The following is a 21,540-nucleotide window of genomic DNA, read 5'->3' on the forward strand; positions in this document are numbered from 1 at the left end:
GAGATCCGGCCACTGCACTCCAGCCTGGGCGACAGAGCAAGACTCCGTCTCAAAAAAAAAAAAATAGCTAATGCATGCTGGGCTTAATACCAAGGTGATGGGTTGATAGGTGCAGCACACCACCTTGGCACACGTTTGCCTATGTAACAAACCTGCACATCCTGAACTTACAATAAAATTTTAACATTAAAATTGTAATCCACATGGATGCCTTCCCCCTTCCAGGGACACACCCCTTCTGCTGGAGTTTACTGCTGCATAGACTGAGGAGTCTCCTGTGATCTCAACAACCTCATTTTAACTTTTCTCTCTAACAGGGGTGTTCCTTTCTTATTTACCCTATTGCTGTTTAACCTGCTGGGATCTGGCCTAGTTCAAATAACATACATTTCCTCAAGAAGATGACATTTAATTAAATTCCAAGTGACAGCATTTTACAAAAAGGATGTTTCATTTATTATTATTTTTTTGCAAGTCACTATTTCTCTTTTGTGCAATGAGCTGTTGCTTGTTTAGTGTCTCACTTCCAGGCATCTTGACGCAGATTTAAAACAATCTAGAAAGAAATAACATGCAAGATTCTATGGCATTTAGAATAATTTATGCAGCCCATCCTCTAGGCTTACAGCCAAATTCCAGGAGGAGAATTTGCTTCACATTCTATCAAGTCTCACGCCACAGTGAATCCATTTGGAAAGAAAGCTAAATTGCAATTGTACAAAGAAATTCTGGAAAGAAAGCTGAACATGATTCTGCAAGCCCCAAATGTTTGTGAAGTTTACCATAAAAAAATGTCAGGGGAATATTTGGTAGACAATCAAAGGCCTTTAAGTAAAGTTTGTTGCAGCCATTAGAATAATACACATTAAAAAGGGGTCAATTAACATTTATCAAGAGATGCTGGCATTTCTAAAGTGTATTTACTTTGGGAGGCCAAGTACATCTGTGTGTCTTGAAAGTGATAGCAATTCACAGAATATAACAGGTGCGTTACTGGGTGGAGGCTGGGGTCTCTGCCTGTCCTGAGGTTGCAGACTCTTAAGGGACTCTCATTGGATTTTCTCTCTTTGACACATTTTTAAAATTTCTAAAATTTACAATTGCCCAACCTTTAGACTTGGAGAAGCAGATGTGTAGATGATAGTTATTAACATGCCCACTGCCTGGAGCAGGAAAATACGCACCAGCTGAAGCAGTAGCTTCCTGTCTGCACCTCTAGCTTTTCTCAATTTCTGCATTCTCCTCCTCCTTCCTGTATTTATGCTGCACTCTATGGTAGTGAAGTGCACATATGAAATCTGGTTCCCCATAAATGGGAGGCCTAACATGTAACAAACTGGTTGGTTTCTGTTCTTCCACCAGCTCCTTACATCTCCAAGGCACAAACCAAGCTCCCTTGCAGCATGAATGGACTTGGACCTCGCAGGGCTGTTATCTTTAAACACAGAGCCAGGGTCATGGGAGCCAATCAGTTTCCTTTATGACTGACAACTTCATATTTCCCTGATGACGAAATCAGGTGTTGATCTGCCTCCTCAGAGAGCTCTGAAACACTTCAATGTACTCTCAAGTTATCCAAAGGCACTTTGCATTCACCCTTTGAAATCCTCTGGCTGCAGACTGCGGACTGCCTAAAATCTTGGAGATTTTGTCTTTCATTCTTGTCAATCTTGACATTCAGATCCCCTCTGAAGTCTAGTTCTCCCCTTAACAGACATTTGAGTGTCTCCATGGTGGAGACTTCACCATGCACTTCAATGGGAAGCTATTTGACCTTTTCAACTCCTTTCTTGGCTGCAGGTTTTCTAAGCTTTGTAATAACCCTAGACACTCCTGAATGAGCATTTGCTAAGTCATTAATTCTGAGGACAAAATAATGGGTTAAGTGCTAATATTTTAAAAAATGAAATAAATTTTTAGGTGATTTCAGGAACCACACCTTAAATTCAAACCTCTCCACCCAAATTGCAAGTGATTTAATTAATAAGATGTCTGGAATGACCAGAAGGAAATTGACAAGATATGTCATTTTCCTGTTTTATCATCATCTGATGGAAAGTTAATCTCCCCCTCAGGCTGTGTTGCTTGTCTGGGTTGCCTTGGGTGTTTAAAAATGAAAAAGGGAGTTCTTGCATAAAGAGATAAGTAAACCTGGGCAAATCTGGCTGATTTCACATGAAAATCTGTCCAGTTGTGTTGTGCCATGACTTTGGGGAAAAGGGAATATATATTTTGCTGGAAGGGGTGACTGCGAGGGGAGAAAGGCAGGGCACATGTCCTGATGGGCATGGATTTTTATTAATAGAGGACTGAAGACATGAAGAGGAAAATCAGAGAACTAGGAAGGGATAGTCCTCAGGAAGCGGTAGCTGGATTTGAGCAGTTGTGTCCAGAACAGCCTCCCAGCTTTTTCCTATGCAATTCTTCCATTATGGTGCTTATGAGGTGATCTTTCTGAAATAGTTGGGGTTCTTCAAAGTTATCAAGTGCATCTGTGCTTAGAAGGTAAACTCTAAAGTCATGGAAGCCATCGAGGGTCTAACTCTCTGGCCTCAGTGACTCGCCAGCTTTCCTCTCCTTGCCTGCCTTTGGATCCCTCTGACATAGCCGGTCCATTAGCTCCTAGTCCACCTACTCCCTGGTAAGCATGGGTTGTTGCCTGGGGAAGGCCTCCTCACCCTTCAAGACCAAGTTCAAATACCACTTGTTTCATGAAAGCTCCTGGCCTTTTCCACACAGAATTAACTCTTCCCTCCTCTGCCATTTCATTGCATTACGTAAAATTTCTATCCTGGGACCTACAGTCTTTGGTTTGCCATATTTATTTAAATGTTTGTCTCCCTGAATGCACTGAAGGCTAACCAAAAGCAAAGACTCTGGCTGAGCACCGTGGCTCACATCTGTAATCCCAGCACTTTGGGAGGCTGGGACAGGAGGATCAGGTGAGCTCAGGAGTCTGATACAGCCTGAGCAATGTGGCCGAACACTGTCTCTACAAAAAAATATTTATTTTAGCTAGCCAGGTACATGCCTGTGGTTTCAGCTACTCAGGAGACTGAGGTGGGAGGAACACCTGAGCTTGGGAAGTCGAGGCTGCAGTGAGCCAGGATCATACCACTGCACCCTAGCCTGGGCAACAGAGCAAGACCCTGTCTCAAAAAAAAGATAAGATAAAACATAAAGAAAGAAAGAAATGAAAAGAAAAAAGAAAAGAAAAGAAAAGAAAAATCAACAAAAACCTTGTTGTTTTTTGTTTGGTTTTGTTTTTTTGTAACCCTGGTGTCAAGAACACTGACACTTGGGAACATAGCACAGAGTAGTTACTTAATAAGTGTTTAATAAAATAAACTGAAGGGGAAAAATTTCAAATTGCGTATCAGAAGACTCTGATTCTAAAAATAGTGCTTTGGAAGAGAGAACCTGTGAGGAAAAGATCTGTTCTCTTTATTTAGAAGACGTTGATCTACAGCTGATTTAAGAGTTGTGTGATTGTGATTAGCATATTTTTCTTTAACATATATCTGAATAAATTTCTACCGACTTATTTAAAGAAATGGTATGCACCAAGTCATTTTTAAAAGCATTGGCCTAATGTTTTTCCATTGTTAGGGAAGATTGCATGATTCACATTCATAATTTTTCTTTTTTTTGGCATCATAAAGACAATTCACACCATTTAAAATTGCACTTCTGAATTTACTCCACAATATCAAAGTTTAATCAATACAGTCCAAAAGATCTATACAGAGGTATGATTCTTAAAAAATTATAATTGAATTTTACAGAGCCATTGCTCAGGGAATGCCACTGACTGGAATTCCCGACAGCTCCAGTCATTGTGTGTGCTTCTTGGGCGTGGGTTCAGGTCTGTACGTACTCGGTGTTATTATAAAGGTAGTCCAAGAGTGGACAACTGGGAAACGGGGAAGGAATATTCAGAATTGGAAACATCTCACTTTACACATTCCACATAAATTACCTGAGGCACACATCCAAAATATCCTGAGAATTAGATACAATCATTTCCAGTTTGGAAGAAGAATAGAATAATAGAGAACCTTCTGGAACTTATTCAGAAAATCAAAGGAGTTCATAAAGCATGATTAGTGACAGAGGCAAGAGCTGAACTGAAGCACCTTGACTTATTCCAGCACTAGGATTTAAAGCAGCAGCTAAAATCCCATCTGTCTGATCCAGGAGACTTGAACATTTGGGCAGTGTGGTTGGGAATAGGGGAAGAAGTCTCCACCCCATTGCCCACACACTGTGCAATCCTGAAATCTTTGTTTTCTACAGCTCACTCTAGCTAATATGAGTTTCCACATCCGGGTGGGTTTAGAAGCAAAATAATTTTTTATGTTGCCATCAGCCTTGCGCCTCTGAATTCTGCACACAGAATTTCTTCCACAATGGGTAGAATCTTTTGAACACTAATGGAAGAAAGGAAACAAAAACTATGTTGAAAGACAAGGTATTTAAGAAATTAAAACAAAATGCTCATTTATTGTTTTTAATATGTAGTCAAATATGACAGCAGTATTACACAAATAGTTCCCTTCTCCCCCTTCTAAAATCCCAAATTTGTTGACTCCTACTGTAAGTGAAAAACATGGTTCACTTCTGAAAATAGCAATCAACAGCGAAAACACAGGTAACATTTGGTCCCCACCAGCTTCCACACCTTTAAAGATGAATTGTGTCACTGAGGCAGTCAATACACTAAATTTCTTATCAAACTGTTACTAGGGGGAAAAAAAATCAGATTTCCCACACACTGTAAGCAGAACTGAAAGAGTTGCAGAAAAACTTGGTTTAAGAAGCTGTGTGAAGAAAACATTAATGAATTATTGCAATCGTCATAATCCCCAGGTAAAAGATGGATGTCAAATTAATGGACTGTAAGGAAATGCATTCAAACTTAGGTCATTAATATTACAGTGAACATAATCAGGAAGCTTGCAGAAGTATGTAGCATCTCTGAATTATTGAATCTGAACGAAGGTTTCCAATAGAGATCACACTCTTTTTGCTCTCAGACACCATTAGTGCAAATTCAGATACAATCATTTTTACATTTGCAGGCTCAGGTACGTTCAACAGAAGGTCATCGGGAAGTATGGGCTTGTTATTTTAGCATAACAGAACGCAGGCTTGGAATTTCTCCTTGACATGGCAGAAGAAATAGGAATGATGCCCAGAGGACTGGAATAAATTCAAAATGCTTGGTTTTCCAAGTTCTATTTCAATAAGCTTTGGAAAATTAACCTTCACCTGAAAGACACGTCCTTGGTTTGGCACACAGGACTTTCCAAAACAGTGAGAAATGAACTGGCCATGTGCTGCACTCACACACATAGTCATTCTTTTTGTTTGGGGCTGACTGAGTTCACAGGGTCAGATTTTCCTCAGTGTTCTCTTGTAGCAGCACCGCAGTGAGCTTTGTGATTCTGACAAAGGGTACGATTATATCCACTTTGAAATGCGTTACAAATATTCTGCATGCTGGTGCAACTGGCATAAAATATGGAAAGCCCCCCTCCCCCCCCCGCAAAAGTGCCCAACTTCTTCTCTTTTCACACTTCAACATTTCAAATGACTACAAACAGAATTACCAGAAACAGTAGTAAATTCCTGGCATTCGAAGTTCCCATGATCCCAGCTGGCATATAAAAAAGACTTTCCTTTTTTTCCCCTGAAAATAATGTCCTCTCCAGGCACCGTTCAAAAGCCTCAAATCAGGCAAATTAGAGATTTGTTTTGACCAACCAATGAAAAGACTTCCCCTTCTTCTCTGAGAGGGCCCCAAGACTGGGTTATGCCATACACAAGATGTCAGTTTCTAAAGAGACTTCACTGATTTCCCTAAAACGATTTTAACATTTCTTTGCAAGCGAAGCTCTGATGTTGCTTCATGTTGTTTTCAGAGTAGCCTGCTGCAGGATGCTTAATTTGAGTTTTTATTTCGCTACTATAAAAGTGACAATCTGAGTATGTTTTCACTCAAACCACCTCGAACATGGTGGCTGAGGTTTCACCAGAAATGTCCAGAAAATAGCACTTGAGTCTGTCTGAGTCCTGAGATGGTCAAACCTCAGAGAAATCCAGCTCTGAGCCCAGAAAGGAAAGTGCCATCTCTTATCCTTTCCTCAGGAAAATTATTTTATTTATTTATTTTGCCTTATTTTCATGCCTTTTAAGTCAAAGGAAGATAAATGGAAAGTCTCTTTCTGGTCATTCACTAATTCTTTAGGGCAAGTCATGTAATTCTCGAGAACAAAGGCCTCCATGATGTTAGGATGAATGCCGAGGTATGGGGGGGTGATGGCTGCATTTTAGACTAATTGGGCATATCCTTTGATTTCTCTAGGTCAGGGGTCTCAGCATCACTTGCAGAACATGTGCCCCAGTGTCTGGATGTCTGAATCACCTAAATTTGAACTGGTCATCAATGAATATTTATTTGCACATTGCTCTTAAGAAGTTAATAACTCGGCCGGGCACGGTGGGTCAGGCCTGTAATTCCAGCACTTTGGGAGGCCGAGGTGGGCGGATCACCTGAGGTCGGGAGCTGGGGACCAGCCTGACCAGCGTGAAGAAACCCCATCTCTACTAAAAATACAAAATTAGCCAGGTGTGGTGGCATATGCCTGTAATCTCAGCTACTTGGGCGGCTGAGGCAGGAGGATCGCTTGAACCTGGGAGGCGGAGGTTGCGGTGAGTTGAAATCACGCCATTGCACTCCAGCCTGGGCAACAAGAGCGAAACTCCATCTCAAACAATAGCAACAAAAAGAAGTTAATAACTCTACCTAATAGCACATTTAGATTTTTATTTTTTCCCATGAATCATCTCCATACACTCACTCTTAGGTTTGTACTTCCCCCTACAATTCCCCCATGAAACTTCTAAAATTAGTTTCATGCTATGTATTTGTTTGATAGGCACAGAAGGTTTACAGCTGCATGGTCAGTAAGCGATACTTTGGTCATGAATATATAGACATATATATTTGTAATGCTGGGAAAAATAGAGACTGCTGTTAAAAATCAAAATTCTGGTGGAATGAAGAAAAGTCATTGAGATTTTTTTCAACCAGAATGAAAATAAAGAAAATATCACTATCTATCTGCCAAAATCAAAAGTTTTTATATTATTCCATTATGAAACATTTACTGAGTAATTTGCAAATGTTAATAAGCCTTAGAAACTAGGAAAAGATGAGTATCAGTTTATGACTTACATTTAATTTTTTTCCAGTCTTTTATCCTGGATTTGAAGTAACACGGAATCTTTTAGTGTCAACAGTGAGCTGGAAATTAACCTATAATAACAAATTTTGAGCATTTTGTTCCTCTAGGCATAATTTGGTCACTCATAATAAATATATTATGAAGAAGCCAATGATGATGTATTCCATAAACTTGTTATGAAAAACTGATTCCAGAAGTTATGTGATTTTATTTGAATAATTACCATCTTACTTCTCTGCAATAACCATTGCGAGAGCAGTGGGCATGGGATGGTTGAAAAGTTATTCCAGGCAATAATTAGGCAGATGTATTACAATTTAAGTTGAGGCTAGAAGATCAACTTAATCAAAACCTTAAGAAGTAATACCATGTTATGATATGACAGTGGTAGAACAGGAAATTATAGACACATTTGAGGCTGGAGTTTTCTGATTTCCCTGATTGTCTTATGTCTGGGATGGTCTAATAAATGACATAACCACCACACACACCTAAAGTGCAAATGCTTTTTTGATACACTGGTGTTTTCGAATACCTCAAAACAGTGATATTAATAATTCAAAACCCAATAGAAATATTGGTTCGAGAAATCAAACTTCAATTGTTGCATCTGGTAAGACTGCAGTGAACTAGAAAGTATTCCTAGGTCAGGGAGAATTTTGAGTAACTTTTCTTCGCACAAATAAAATTAACAGGTCCTTTCTAATAGAGCAAACACAGACATGCAGGGATGTATTATGTTTCGGACACATTCTTCAGGCAAATACTTTCTAGCTCCCTTTTTAGGTAGAACAGAGTTGAAAATTGATAGAGTATTATTGATCCTATCTCCTTGTAAAGTCTGGTTCAGGGATTTTATTGTATCATAATGATCAGTTACATGCCTGGACTCTCACTACTGTATATCACAAATTACTAGCACAGTCACTTGGTTCCAGTAGGTGTTCAATAAATATTTCAGTGAATTGAGCAGTTAAATAAATGAACAAATAGGGAGATGAATCACAGTGCTCTGTAAAATGTAAAATCCTTCACAAACAAAAGGTAATAGGAGTATATAAAAGGTAACACCACAGACCTCGCACTATCTGCCCAAAAAACCTTATGAGGACAAAAATGTTCTAATAGTTTGAACAGCAAATAAAAATTGCAACTATATATGTAGTCAGAAAATCAGCTATACAGATCATTCATTTTCAAATACATTTGGGAAGAAATAAAACAAAGGTAGAAAAATTTTAAATGACCAAAATAAATCGTATTGCTAACTTAGACGGCCACAGATGGGGGCAGGGGTGTAGAGAGGAGAAACTGAAAACCCAACAAAGACCCCACAATGGCTAGAACTTGAAATCTCTGGATATTGTAACAATAGCAGCCTCCTTAAGTCAGCAACAAGAGAAAGATTGATCCAATGTTCTATATTACAGGACAGAGCAGATCATCAATATAGCGAATAAAGTTAGCGTTGAGTGGACTGTGCTGTCTAAGCTGCTTGGTTGGCCTTAAGTACCAACAATTAAGAGATGTAGGCAATGAGAATTGAAACAAACATTTAAGTTCAAGACCCAGTTTATTGACACTGGGACTATTACTATATCTCTTTGGGCCTCAGTTTACTTATCTGTAACATTAAGAGGTTGGATTACATGATGTCTCACGATTCTTCTTTTTTATTTAGAGATGGGGTTTTGCTCTGTTGCCCAGCCTGGAGTGCAGTGGCACAATCATGGCTCACAGCAGCCTCTAATTCATGGGCTCAAGCAACCCTTCCACTTCAGCCTCCAGAGGAGCTGGGACTACAGGCATGGGAAACCATGCCTGGCATGCATGCATATATATATATATATATATATTTTTTTTTTTACTATCATCTCTATCAAATATACATATATATGATATACATGTATATTTGTGTGTATATTTGATAGAGGTGGGGTCTCACTATGTTGTCCAGGCTGGATCTCCCATGATTCTGGCATATGACGCTGATAACAAAAGTGGGGTTGGAAGTGGTGAAGGAAAAGCAGCAGTAACTTGGAAAATACTTAAAGAAATACAAACCAAAAGAACATTTCACAGGAGGAAGAAATTAAAACCAGAGAATCTAGTTTTCGATTAGTCTTACTTAAATATTAATTTCCTATCATGAATGAAAGCATCTTGAACCAATCCGTGGATCCTGGCAAAACCTTTTCTCAAGTGGGCAATAGACACTAGGGACGTGATTAAATTTATACTCCCTCATGAAGACGTAACATAAGAATCTGTTGCCAAAAACTGATAAATGATACTAACCTTAGAATATGTATCTGGATATTAGCATAATTTAAAATAATTTTATTCCCTTTATATAGTCTGCATGTGCAAAGGTTTACATTAAGTTCCAAATAGTTTTATATTTTAATGCCATAGCTCTTTACATTAGTGTTAGAGTGATAAAATAAATATGAAATTATTTATGTTCGAGATATTGCCTTCTAAATGGAAGCCGCCTTTTGCTGTTACATGTAAAATAGGAAATCATAAGAAACTAGAGAAGCTAAGTGGTTCTGTGCAATAAAGAACTCAGCCAGCTGAAGGATGTTCACAGGCAATGTTGGCAAAGAGTGGAGAAATACATGGGATGGATGTCATGTGGGACAAATACTAAAGGAAATATTCAGATGCACAGAAAAGAAACTGAAAAATTTTGCTTTGTGTTTTGAATGCATTCTCTTTTTGAACTTTCTCAAGATATGTGATGAACTGATTACCTTTGGATGCTTTTTAGACTGATGAACTATTCTTCCTTTGAATGCAAATTTGTGCTGGTACTCGACCAATAGTCGTACTTTATATGGGTTACATTAACATAACATTTTTGAGAGTCTGTACATCTGTACATTTAATCAGGTTGCATAATAATCTTGCAAGAAAGACAGGACAAAAAATGTTTTTCTTTTCCAAAATTGCAAATTGATACTCATGGAGGTTGAAATGATTTTCCCAAGATAACACAGTGGGGACTCAAAGCTGTGTCAGCTTGTATTTTTTTCATTACTCCATGGGGCCTCTCTAAGATAAAAAATGCTTGGATAGGCCCAAGAGCTACTAAATCTTGTTTCTTTCCTCCTCTTCCCTTTTCTTCAAGGACAAGGAATTCAAAGGAAACACCTCTACAGCATTGTTCATTAAAATTTTCTTCAACCACAGAAGTGTTTCTTGTTGTCCAATATGGTAGCCCCAAGCCAGGTGTGGCTATTAAGCCCTTGATATGTGGCTGGTGTGACTGAAGAATTACATTTTAAATTTAATTATAATTAATGTTAATTTCAAAAGCCACGTTGGCTAGTGGATATAATATTGGACAGCACAACTCTAGAAGCTACATATAAGGGATTGGCAAATGCCCTTGATACCTCAAACTAAAATAGTAATTGGGGGTCAACTGCACTTTGTCTTTAGTTTTCTAGGTGTTAGTGCATCTTCAAGTCTAAACCCTTCACACCCAAGCCATCATTTATGATCAGTGCCATCTGTTGGGCTTAACCCATTTATGCCTGAGGTTGTAATTTTTTGAATTTTTGCAACCAGACCTTGGTGATGACCTTCAGCAGTAGGCTCTAAATAACTCCCATAAACTTAGCATTCCAATAATGGAACACTAGACATAAATGGGTCAAGATATTTTTCTTGAGTTTCACTATCTTTACCTAATCACTGATTATTATTTTTACAAATAAGCTGAAATAACTAAAGTCCTCTGTAGCACCATTTATCTGATTTATCCAGAAGTTTTGTCTCTTTGCTGTCTTTAATTTTTTTGTTATTCTATTATGTTCATAGTAATATTCATGTAATGTACAGTTGTACCTTCTCTAATACATAATATATGTAAAGTTCAAAGCATTGATAACCATTTTGAATTTTCAGAAACTGTGTGTATGTTCTCTCAAATGGGGACAAGAACAAACCGGAAATATAAAACAGAATGAGAGTATCATGAAAGAAAAGGATTTAGCCAACATTTCCCCTTACCACTAAAGAATTCATATACCCCACACTTCTCACTACCTTTAACTCTTAGTTCTGTTAAGAAGTTTTCCAACACTCTAGTTCCAAAAAGTTTTCTCTATTATTTGGTGCTTTGGTTCACTGAAGAATTCAGAGTGTTTATGGTTTTTTATAGAATTATCAATTGTTTTGAATCAAAATAGAAGATGAACATTGAAGGGTATAAGAATAACATTACTACTTGAGAATTAAGTAGCACTTAAGGGACACAAACTAAGAATACACATGCAAGATTTCTATAACTGTCAAACAGTTGCTATTGGAAGCCACGGCTACCACAAAAGCTAGTGAAAGAAGCATCATTTTATCCTAAAAGGAAGTCGTCTATGTGTTCCTTATGCATTTGTAGAATACCAGTTGCACCAGTAATATTGGCATGTCATTTGGTTATTGCTGACTGACCAAACCTACTCCACAAGAATAAGCCGGGATACTTCACATAAACCAAACATAGCTGCTGCAAAGAGATTGTCATCACAATCCTTCAATCACCTTGCTTTTCAATTTTTTTTTTTTTTGCAATAGTTAACTAAGTTAGGAAAAAGTTACCACCTTCATCAAATACTTAAAATTGTAAAGCAAAATATATGGAATAGAAAATGGTATTGGTTCATGTCAGACACTTGTGATGATAAAGTATGATACTCTGTGAGTGGACACATCCAAGGCAGATGTGTACAGATGCTAAACTGTTGGGAAAATGCTGCTTATGAGACATCTCTGCTTCTTGAGACCTGAATCTGCAAATGTTGAGCACCGTACCTTACAAAAGCCAACAGTTTCTTGGCACAGAGTGTAAAAGTTTCATGGGTTGGAATGTTGGTGAAATTGTACACTCAGTACCTGAATTTAAACTTTAGGAGCTCAGTGTATATATTAACCACTTTCCTTCTCAAGGGATGCTATTCCTTTCTTCATTCATGGGGAATTTTCAAAATCAGGACTGTGATTCCAGGGCAATCGATACCTCCATTTAAGGAGCTTTCTGCATCCACTTGATTTAGCCAGAGAGGGAAGGGGTTGACATGAACGAAAAAGTGGATCAAATAGTCAAGAACGTGATGGGCGTGGTAATGAACTGAACCACTTTCGCTATGTGACAGAAAAATATTCTAATATTAAGGATTATTTTACAACTCTATGGAAGTAATGCAGCGATGCATCTTGCATCTGTTTTGTCTTGATGACAAAATGCACTCTTACAGTCACAAGATCCTGCCTTGTGTTAGTTATAAACAAAAATATATTCATATATATATTTATGTAACTACTATGTGCTTTAAAGAAAATTACTGTATGATTCAGCAGGGTTTTTCATTCTTTTTATCGCCATGCTGACGTGAATGGCTTCTTAGACAGGAATCGGCAATGAAATGGGTCTTTAGTACTGAAATGGCATAAAATTAAAAATAACCGTAAGTTTAAAATCCCTTAACATTTTTGTTTCAAAAATGATTAAGGAACTCTTCATACTGTTTCCTTTTGTTTCCATCAGCCCAGAGCAACTGGTTTCATGGGACTTCACAGTTGGGGAATGGAGGCAAGGCTTCCCTAAAGCGTAAATCAGATGTTTTTATGCTGAGGCAGGAGAATAGAAAGCCCCGTTTGCCACCCCCTCTTCCCAAATCCTTAGCTAAAAGTTCAGAAATTTCGTCACAGCTCATAGAAAGGTCATTCATCATGAAGGAAGAGGCAGACATAGTTTGAACCTCCTGTACAGATAAAAAGATTCGTTCTGTAAAGTGATGAACCTGTTGGTACACATGGATCTAGACCAGAAAAACAACATCCTTTTGCCACCCATCGGTTTTGAAAATATATAAAATCTCTTATTTTGTGTTTGTTTTCACTCCTGCATGAGCTGTTTTTCTTAGCAATCTGGAAACATTCATCATTGCTCTTTTGTGTGAAAGGGTTCGGCCTTTGGAAAACAGTTACATTTGAGACATCAGAGAACATTTGAACCAAAGGTGTCGATCCCTCATGAACTAAAGCTTTATTATAGTTTTTTTTTTCTGATCCCTTTGCAACCCTGCACCTAAGCCAAAAGCATTATAATCTTGTCATACTTCAGATAAGTCCACAGGAGATGTTCCGAGTGAACTATAGATGACATTCCACTAGGGAATTCTACGTTCAGTGTAAATGGTATCTTGTATAAGTTTTAGTTTTTTGTTTACCCTTTGTTTCCTGGGCTGAGCTTGTCTAGAAATCTTGTCTTCTTCAGGCTACAGCAGCTTAGAGCTTGTTTGTTTGTGTGTTTCTTTTTGTTTTTCTTAAAGGTATAGGCAAAATTTTAGTCTTAACACCTGTAAACCAGTACTGGTGTTGTTCTGTCCTAGAAATTTTAGCACTGCTCTGATACAATAAAACCTTCTTTCTCTCCAACTGGTTCAACTTCAGCATAGGCAGGATGTCCAGAGCCTCTTCTAAACTTCATCGCAGGCCATCTGCTTGGGCGTCTCTGAAACAGAAAACATGGAAATAAAAAATGTGCGTCAGGGTAAGATTCTAGCACCACAAAAATCTATTTGATAGCTATTTTAGATTAAATGTTGAATTAATTAACATGTTAAATTATCTCTTATTATAGCTACAGTCAGAATTAAGTGTTCTCCTTATCAACCCTCCAAGCCCTGTGCTTGCATTTCCAAGATGGTGCTATCTACCCCGTCACAGGATAGACCATTTGTCACACCTGCCCTCAAAGGATGTGTATGCGTATGTCTGAAATGCCCAAATATAACTAGGCAAAAAAGGAACTGTAATAAAACATATTTTTAACATATGGCCACGGACACTCTCTCTTCTCTACAAGTCAATACTGATACCACTGCGTTTGGTTCACTCATTCACTCAATAACTAAGGTCATAAAATTTTGCTGTTCCTAGAAGTGTGTTTTCAATTAGGCACCAGATTTCCTAGCAAATAAGCTACAAGAAATATCACTTAATGTCTTAAGAAATTATTTATTTAGCTAAGCATACCCATCTATGATTTTTTGTGCTTGAAAATTAAAGCTGTTATATCCTAAAAATGGAATCTATTATCAGAGGATGTGGCCAATTGTGAGCTTATGAAGCAAATATTGTACAACAGACACTAGTCCTAAAATACAGGTTATTTGTATTGACAAAAAGGCAGCATTTCTCCTTAGCACTCCTTCCATCAAACAAACCTGTGATTTACAAATAGATGTGCTGAAATGAATTACTGAGTTGTCACAGCAGAAGACACTAAAATGCATTTCACAGCCATAGTGACACTAGAAACTATTACTCCATTTATCAAAGTGCCTGCAATTTGGGGGTAAATAAGATGATAAATATTGAAGGAAGTTCATTTCTATCTAAAGAATTCTAATGCAAAAAAGGTTAAATATCAGTATACACATACTGGCATTTGGTATCTTTTTAGATTTTCCAATTACATGCCAATGTCGATGATTAATGGCTGTGAAAATTTTTCACATCAGGTAGGGATGAGTAGTAGCTCTACATTCTAGAAAAAAATACAAATCAAGGTAATTACATTCTGCCTACTAATGATATTAAATGCTATCTCTATAACATTATGTGGTCAGAATGCCTTAAATTTATTTGCTGATTAAGTTCCATTAAGTGAAACTGAATTATCCCTATTTTTCAAAAGAAGAATTTAAAACTAAAGAGAGAGCCACACAACAAAACAACGTGTCTATGGTGAGGCTGAAATAATCAACAATGGAAACATACTAAGCACCTCTAGGGAGGTGGGTACCATAACTCATGGTTATGCCTGTTTGCAGGATAAAGATGACATGTTGCAGTGCTCACTACTCATAGCCCCAACTCTGGTTTTAGTGACTTCACAGCTGAGCTTCTCCAAAGCTACGGCTTCCTTGGACAAGCAGCACCACTGAGATTTTGCTCTGAAACGCCACCTTTCCAAGGCCACTTGGTAGCAAGAACTACCCTGCCACCTACCACGAATTTACAGCCACATAAAGACATTGTGCTATACTGTTCACAGTAGCCAAGATTTGGAAGCAACTGAAGTGTCCATCAACAGATGAATGGATGAAGAAAATGTGGTACATATACACAATGGAGTACCCTTCAGCCTTAAAAATAATGAGATCCTGTCATTCGCAACAACATGGATGGACTGGAGATCATTATGTTAAGTGAAATAAGCTAGGCACAGAAAGACAAACATCACACGTTCTCACTAACTTGTGGGAGCTAAGAATCAAAACAATTAAACTCATGGAGACAGAGTAGAAGATGGTTACCAGAGGCTAGGAAAGGTTGTGAAAGGGTTGGGAGGAGGTGGGGATAGTTAATGGGTCCCCCCCAAAATAGAAAAATGAATAAGACTTAGTATTTGATAGCAGAACAGGGTGACTACAGTCAATAATAATGTAATTATACACTTAAAAATAATTAGAAGAGTATAATTGGATTGCTTGTAACACAAAAGATAAATGCTTGAGGCTTGAGGAGATGGATACCCTATTCTCCATGATATGATGATGGCACATTGCATGCTTGTATCCAAATATTTCACATACTCCATAAATATATATACCTACTATGGACCCACAAAAATTAAAAACTAAAGATGAGAAAAAAGAAATGGTGCCATATGTGGCTCTTCATTAAAAAGGACTGCAGATGACGGGCATGCTGATGATGATGCTCATGAAAGTTACATTTTATGAGGCTTTTATTTCGTATCTCATGCTTTATACTAGGTGATTTCCATACAGGATCTCATTTAATATCCACGACTCCATCCTTTACGTTTTGCACAAACCTGCAAAGCTAGCAAATGGCAGGGCCAAGATGTAAAATAAAAATCTACCTACTTCCAAAGCTAATTTTTCCCATGATGGAAATTATTCCTTAAAATTCAATGGTTTGTACATAACCCATTTGTACCAACATTTGGGAACCTGGCTGTAGTTTTATTTCAATCTTAACAATATACCAACAACTTTGGTGTCTGTTAATAAGTCAGAGCTACTGAATTAACAACTGTTTCTTAGGTGAAAAGACTGCAGGATTATTGATAGTGAGTATCATGTGCTTTGTGAGTGTATCACAAAGGTCCTCAGAATAGAAAATACAAAATGTTGGATGTGAAGCTTCCCGTGTTAATGGAGTACAATCATAGTTTCCAAATTAATTACATATCCTTAAGGATTGTTTTGATTTGTAATTTTTTCTACTCATTGTAGAAAAAAATGAGTAAAAAGTGAGTAGAAAAAAACATAGAAATATCCCAACAAGATTTAAAATCACTAGAGATCCCACCAAAAACACACAGTTGGTTAAACCAGTGGTTCCAACCTTTTTGGCACCAGGGACTGGTTTTTGTGGAAGATGATTTTTTCATGGGTTGGTGTTGGGGGCACAGGGTAGGAGGATGGTTTTGGGATGAAACTGTTCTACCACAGATCATCAGGCATTAGATTCTCATAAGGAACACACAACCTAGATCCCTCACATGTGCAGTTCACAATATGGTTCATGCTTCTATGAGAATCTAATGCTGCTGCTGATCTGACAGGAGGCAGAGCTCGGTTGGCAATGCTCGCTTGCCTGCCACTCACCTCCTGCTGTGTGGTCCGTTTCCTAACAGGCCACGGACAGGTACAGTTCCACAGCCCAGGGGTCGGGAACCCCTGGGTTAAACTATCAGTGTATGTCACTCATGCAATTTCATGACTAAAGATGCACAAAATAGGTATAATCCAGCTACAAAATTATTCAAGGCTGCTCTCTTATTCAGGAAAAACTGAAAATTCATAAACAAGTTCGACTAGATTTTTAAAAAGCATTTTTCATAATAATATCTTAAAATTTACAATGAAATCTGACTAATGTCATGTAGCTAGGGTTTTAAACATTCGATCTTATTTTGTATTTTTTTATAATCCCTTCACATCTCAGTCTTAGCCATAACAACGCCGAGCAAAGAGTAACAACTTCACTAAAATTCTCCTTTCTTTTAGAACATTTTCATAATGAAATAGGAGATGTCATCTCACATCGCAAAGCAATTACGTGATTGTGAATAAATGACTTGATTTCTCTGGGCCTTTGTTTCTTCATCTGTGAAATAATAGCTAATTTGTCCTCTAAAACCCTAGGATCTTTATATTTGCTTGCCTGAGATAATTGCCTTTAAAGTGGAAAGAAGATCATAATTTTTAAAGAGAACCTTCTGTGTTAAGGTTTTTCTGATCCTTGTCCCTTCTGCCTCCTTCTGCTAACTTTTAGAATTCCTATATTTAAGGGAAATCTACATAAATCGGCCCTAATTGAAATTGATTTTCCATGTCGATCTGCATGTAGTCAGATTATTCTTTATAAATGAAAAGAATGGGGCATTTGTTTTGTTTTGTTTTGTTTTGAGGCAGAATCTCGCTCTGTCACACAGGCTAGAGGGCAAATGGCATGATCTCGGCTCACTGCAACCTCCACCTCCCCGGTTCAAGCGATTCTCCTGCCTCAGCCTCCTGAGTAGCTGGGATTACAGCCACCCGCCACAGCACCTGGCTAATTTTTGTATTTTTAGTAGAGACGGGGTTTCACCATCTTCGCCAGGCTGGTCTCGAACCCCTGACCTCGTGATCCACCCAGCTCGGCCTCCCAAAGTGCTGAAATTACATTCTTTAACGGAATAACTGAATATTTAGTTAGCATAGAAAAGTCCTTAACATCTATGCCATAATAGAAGCCATCTACCCAGAGTACAGGGAAGGGCTTGGATGGAAGGATCTGAAAACCTGAGCCTCATGTCCAGCCCTACCACAAACTTGCAAGCATGATTGAGCACAGCCAGGGATTTCAGAGAAGGGATATGTTGTTCTTTCTCGAGGCCTAGACAGTTCCAAATCTGTGTTCTTGTTAGAATGGCTAATTCAACTTGTTACAGAAACTCATCAAGGCCACAGGGTCACTTGCTAACAGGGCAGGAGATATGCTGAAAACCAAAGAATTCAAACCAGACTGTAGTGTTAATTCATTACAGAGTTTCAGGATGTAATGTCTTAAAACATTACTGGCTGCAATGCGTGGGTGATTTCTAATTTCATTTCTGAGAATTATTTATGTGATTAATCATATTCAGAAGAAAATGTTCGCAGCAATAATGTTGGCACGGGGGTTGGCTGTGCAGTCAGGAATTCTCCCTCATTCTTGCTTCAGGACTACTAATTGAACAGCCATCCAGGTCTGACTCAATGGTCCGTGGCAAGATAATTAGCTATAATATCCACAAACAAACCTGGAGGGCACCCTCAGTGAGCAGTGTACACAAAACTGCAGCTGGAGGCCTTTCTTGCAGTTCAGAGAGCAACACAGAGAGGGGTTTGTGTTGGGCTAGATGAGCCCTCCAAAGGAAGTTACAGTCATCAGTATGAAAGAAAAGGGACTGATTTTGAAATTAAAGGCCCAGATAGAAAACACCTGTGGTGCATAATGGCACTCGTCAAGCAGCTGATTAGAAATTTCTGCCCTTTTGGGGCTGTCTTCCTCCATGAACAGTGAGGGAAGAGAAAGAGGCTGGAATAACTTCCCAGTGTAGGACTTGGGGAAAGTCACGTCTCCTTACTCAGTTTCCGAATCTAAATGAACGAGAGTATTGTTTTTCAAAAAAACCTACCCTTCCTTCCGTTTTTCTTGTTTGTTTTGTGTTTGTTTGTGGTTTTTTTGAGATGGAGTCTTGCTCTGTTGCCCAGGCTGGAGTGCAGGGGCACCATCTCAGCTCACTGCAACCTCTGCCTCCTGGATTGAAGCTCTTCTCACGCCTCAGCCTCCTGAGTAGCTGGGATTACAGGCACCTGCCACCACGCCCAGCTAATTTTTGTATTTTTAGTGGAGACAGGGTTTCACCATGTTGGCCAGGCTGGTCTTGGACTCCTGACCTCAAGTGATCCATCCGCCTCAGCCTCCCAAAGTGCTGTGATTACAGGCGTGAGCCAAAGTGCCCGACCCTTCCTTCCTTTTAATTTTTAAGCCACGGACTCTTTTTATTTTCTAATAAAAATCTTACCTTGAAGCCCAGAGTGAAGCACACAGGGTCGGTCTCCTTTAACTGTGGTGTACAGATCCCCGCTTGCGTGCACTCCCCAAGCCCTCAAGGAGTTTACGAATCCTATGCTTTCTAAAACATGTGTTTTGGAAACTATAGAACTAAATCTGCGTTTCTCAAACTTGCCTGGCCACACGAATCACAAGGGATCTTGTTAAACTACAGCTCCTGATCCAACAGGTCTCAGGGAGGCCTGGCGGGGTCTGCGTTTCTCACAGGCTCCCAGGTGGTGCTGAGGCTGTGGATCCACACAGCACACCTGGAAGAGCAAGGGTGATTTTCTAAGGTCTCTTCTAACAGAAACATCCTCCGGGAGCCAGAAGAAGAAAAAATATTGAACCTCAGCCTTCCTTGTGTCTCTGGCACAACTTCATGGGAATTGAAGGCTTGTTTTTGCATCCAGGTCAACCTTTCAATATTTAGCTTTGATAAAGTTTGACTGTCCAAGAGAAGGAATTTTTTTCTCTCTATCTCATTCTTTGAAATACAATTTTTTTTCTCTATTTTCCTTATTTTGTGTTGAATATTTATTTAGTCTTAACAAGTTAAAGGTTGGATTGCCAGATTTAGCAAATAAAGGAGACACCCATAAAGTTTGGATTTCAAATAAACAACCAGTCGTTAAAATATATATATATTTAATTGGACATATACTAATTCATGGCTTTTTTTTTTTTTTTTTTGAAATTCTGATTCACATGAGTGTCATGTATTTTTTTGCCAATTCTATCTATGGGGAAACACAATGGCTTTGGGTCCTGACCAGGGAATCTAGCAATCTAATTAAAATAAACGGCTCCTGTGTGTGGCTGTATCTCTTTGCTTCATGAAACGTATGTCCCTTTTTCCTTAAAAAGAGTCACTCAAATTGATCTGTTGGTCTTCTGGTGTGGTTGAAAATTCCAAGCAGGAGCATTCTAATTGCTCGTGTGGGAAGCAAAGCCTGGGTGATCTTGGCATGTTTTCTGCTCGCCCTCTTTTGATTCTTCCTGGTGTGGAAGTTGCCTTATTTTCCTGCGTCAGCTCTTCTCTAGTCTCCCATTACCACCTGTCATTGATATATTGCCTTCATTCTAGAACTGTCTTATGGATGATCCTGAAGAATTAGTTATAACCAGAGTCAGTTCATGTGCAAGATGAAAATTGTTCCCAGGCATATACAGATCAGCTATCTACTAGGGTTAACAACAACAACAACAAAAAACCATACCATTTGTGTGATTTTCCAAAAGCTAACATCTTTAAAGTACAAAGTCAACGATTCTCCAATGGCTGAATAAATATCTTTCAATCACACATTGCAAACACTTAATGTGTATTGTTTTCTTTCACTCTTTAGTTTCACATATTTCCAAGAACACTTTCTTTTTCTCTCTCTTTTTTCTTTCCTTCTTTCTTTCTTTCCTTCTTCCTTTCCTTTCCTTCTTCCTTTCCTTTCTTTCCTCCTTTCTTTTGAGACAGTATCTCGCTCTGTAACCTGGGCTGGAGTACAGTGGCGTGATCAACTCTCATTGCAGCCTCAACCTCCTGGGCTCAAGTGATCTTCCAACCTCAGTCTCCTAAGTAGCTGGGACCACAGGAGTGCACCACCATTCCTGGCTAATTTTTTTTTCCTATTTTTATGTATTTAATTAATCTATTTATGCATTTATTTAGTAGAGACAGGGTTTCACCACATTGCCTAGGCTCATCTCGAACTTCTAGCCTCAAGCAATCCTCCTGCCTTGGCCTCCCAAAGTGTGGGGATGACACGCGTGAGCCATTGCACCTGGCCATGGAAATTTTCTGAATCCCCACCTACAGATTACAAGTCACTTCTATTTTTCCTGTGCTGTTTCAGATGTTTCCTGGTATTTTATCAATATCTCTTACCACATTTTTTCAAATATTGTGGTTGTTCCTGTGATTGGAAGGATGTAGTCAACATACATATATATATATATGTATATGTGTGTCTATGTATGTACATCTATCTATATTGTGCTCTATGTATATGTCCTAGAAGTCAAATGTGATATCCTGTGAACGCTGAAATAGGCACAGCAGTGGGATATTGAAGCTGTCTGACACCAGGAGTGAATCCTTATTGTAACATCTGCTCCTCTAGAAGACAACATTATTCTCAGTAATAATCATGAAAGGAAATCAATA

General features: G+C 38.6%; 1 protein-coding gene and 1 pseudogene across 2 annotated transcripts in view; both read right to left on the minus strand.

The window, feature by feature from the left end:
- Nucleotides 1–1,459, minus strand: part of LOC105552144 — a 49,088-nt pseudogene extending 47,629 nt beyond the window's left edge.
- Nucleotides 1,460–11,799: 10,340 nt separating this feature from the next.
- PLXDC2 (plexin domain containing 2) overlaps nt 11,800–21,540 on the minus strand; it is a 468,543-nt gene continuing 458,802 nt past the window's right edge. For both annotated transcript variants that reach the window (XM_011997681.1, XM_011997680.1), the window contains one exon: nt 11,800–13,770. In XM_011997681.1, the coding sequence (XP_011853071.1) occupies nt 13,654–13,770 (117 nt within the window). In that variant the 3' untranslated portion in view covers nt 11,800–13,653. The remainder of the gene's footprint in view (nt 13,771–21,540) is intronic.

Source organism: Mandrillus leucophaeus, unplaced genomic scaffold, assembly GCF_000951045.1.
Source record: "Mandrillus leucophaeus isolate KB7577 unplaced genomic scaffold, Mleu.le_1.0 Scaffold545, whole genome shotgun sequence".
Taxonomy (NCBI): Eukaryota; Metazoa; Chordata; class Mammalia; order Primates; family Cercopithecidae; genus Mandrillus; species Mandrillus leucophaeus.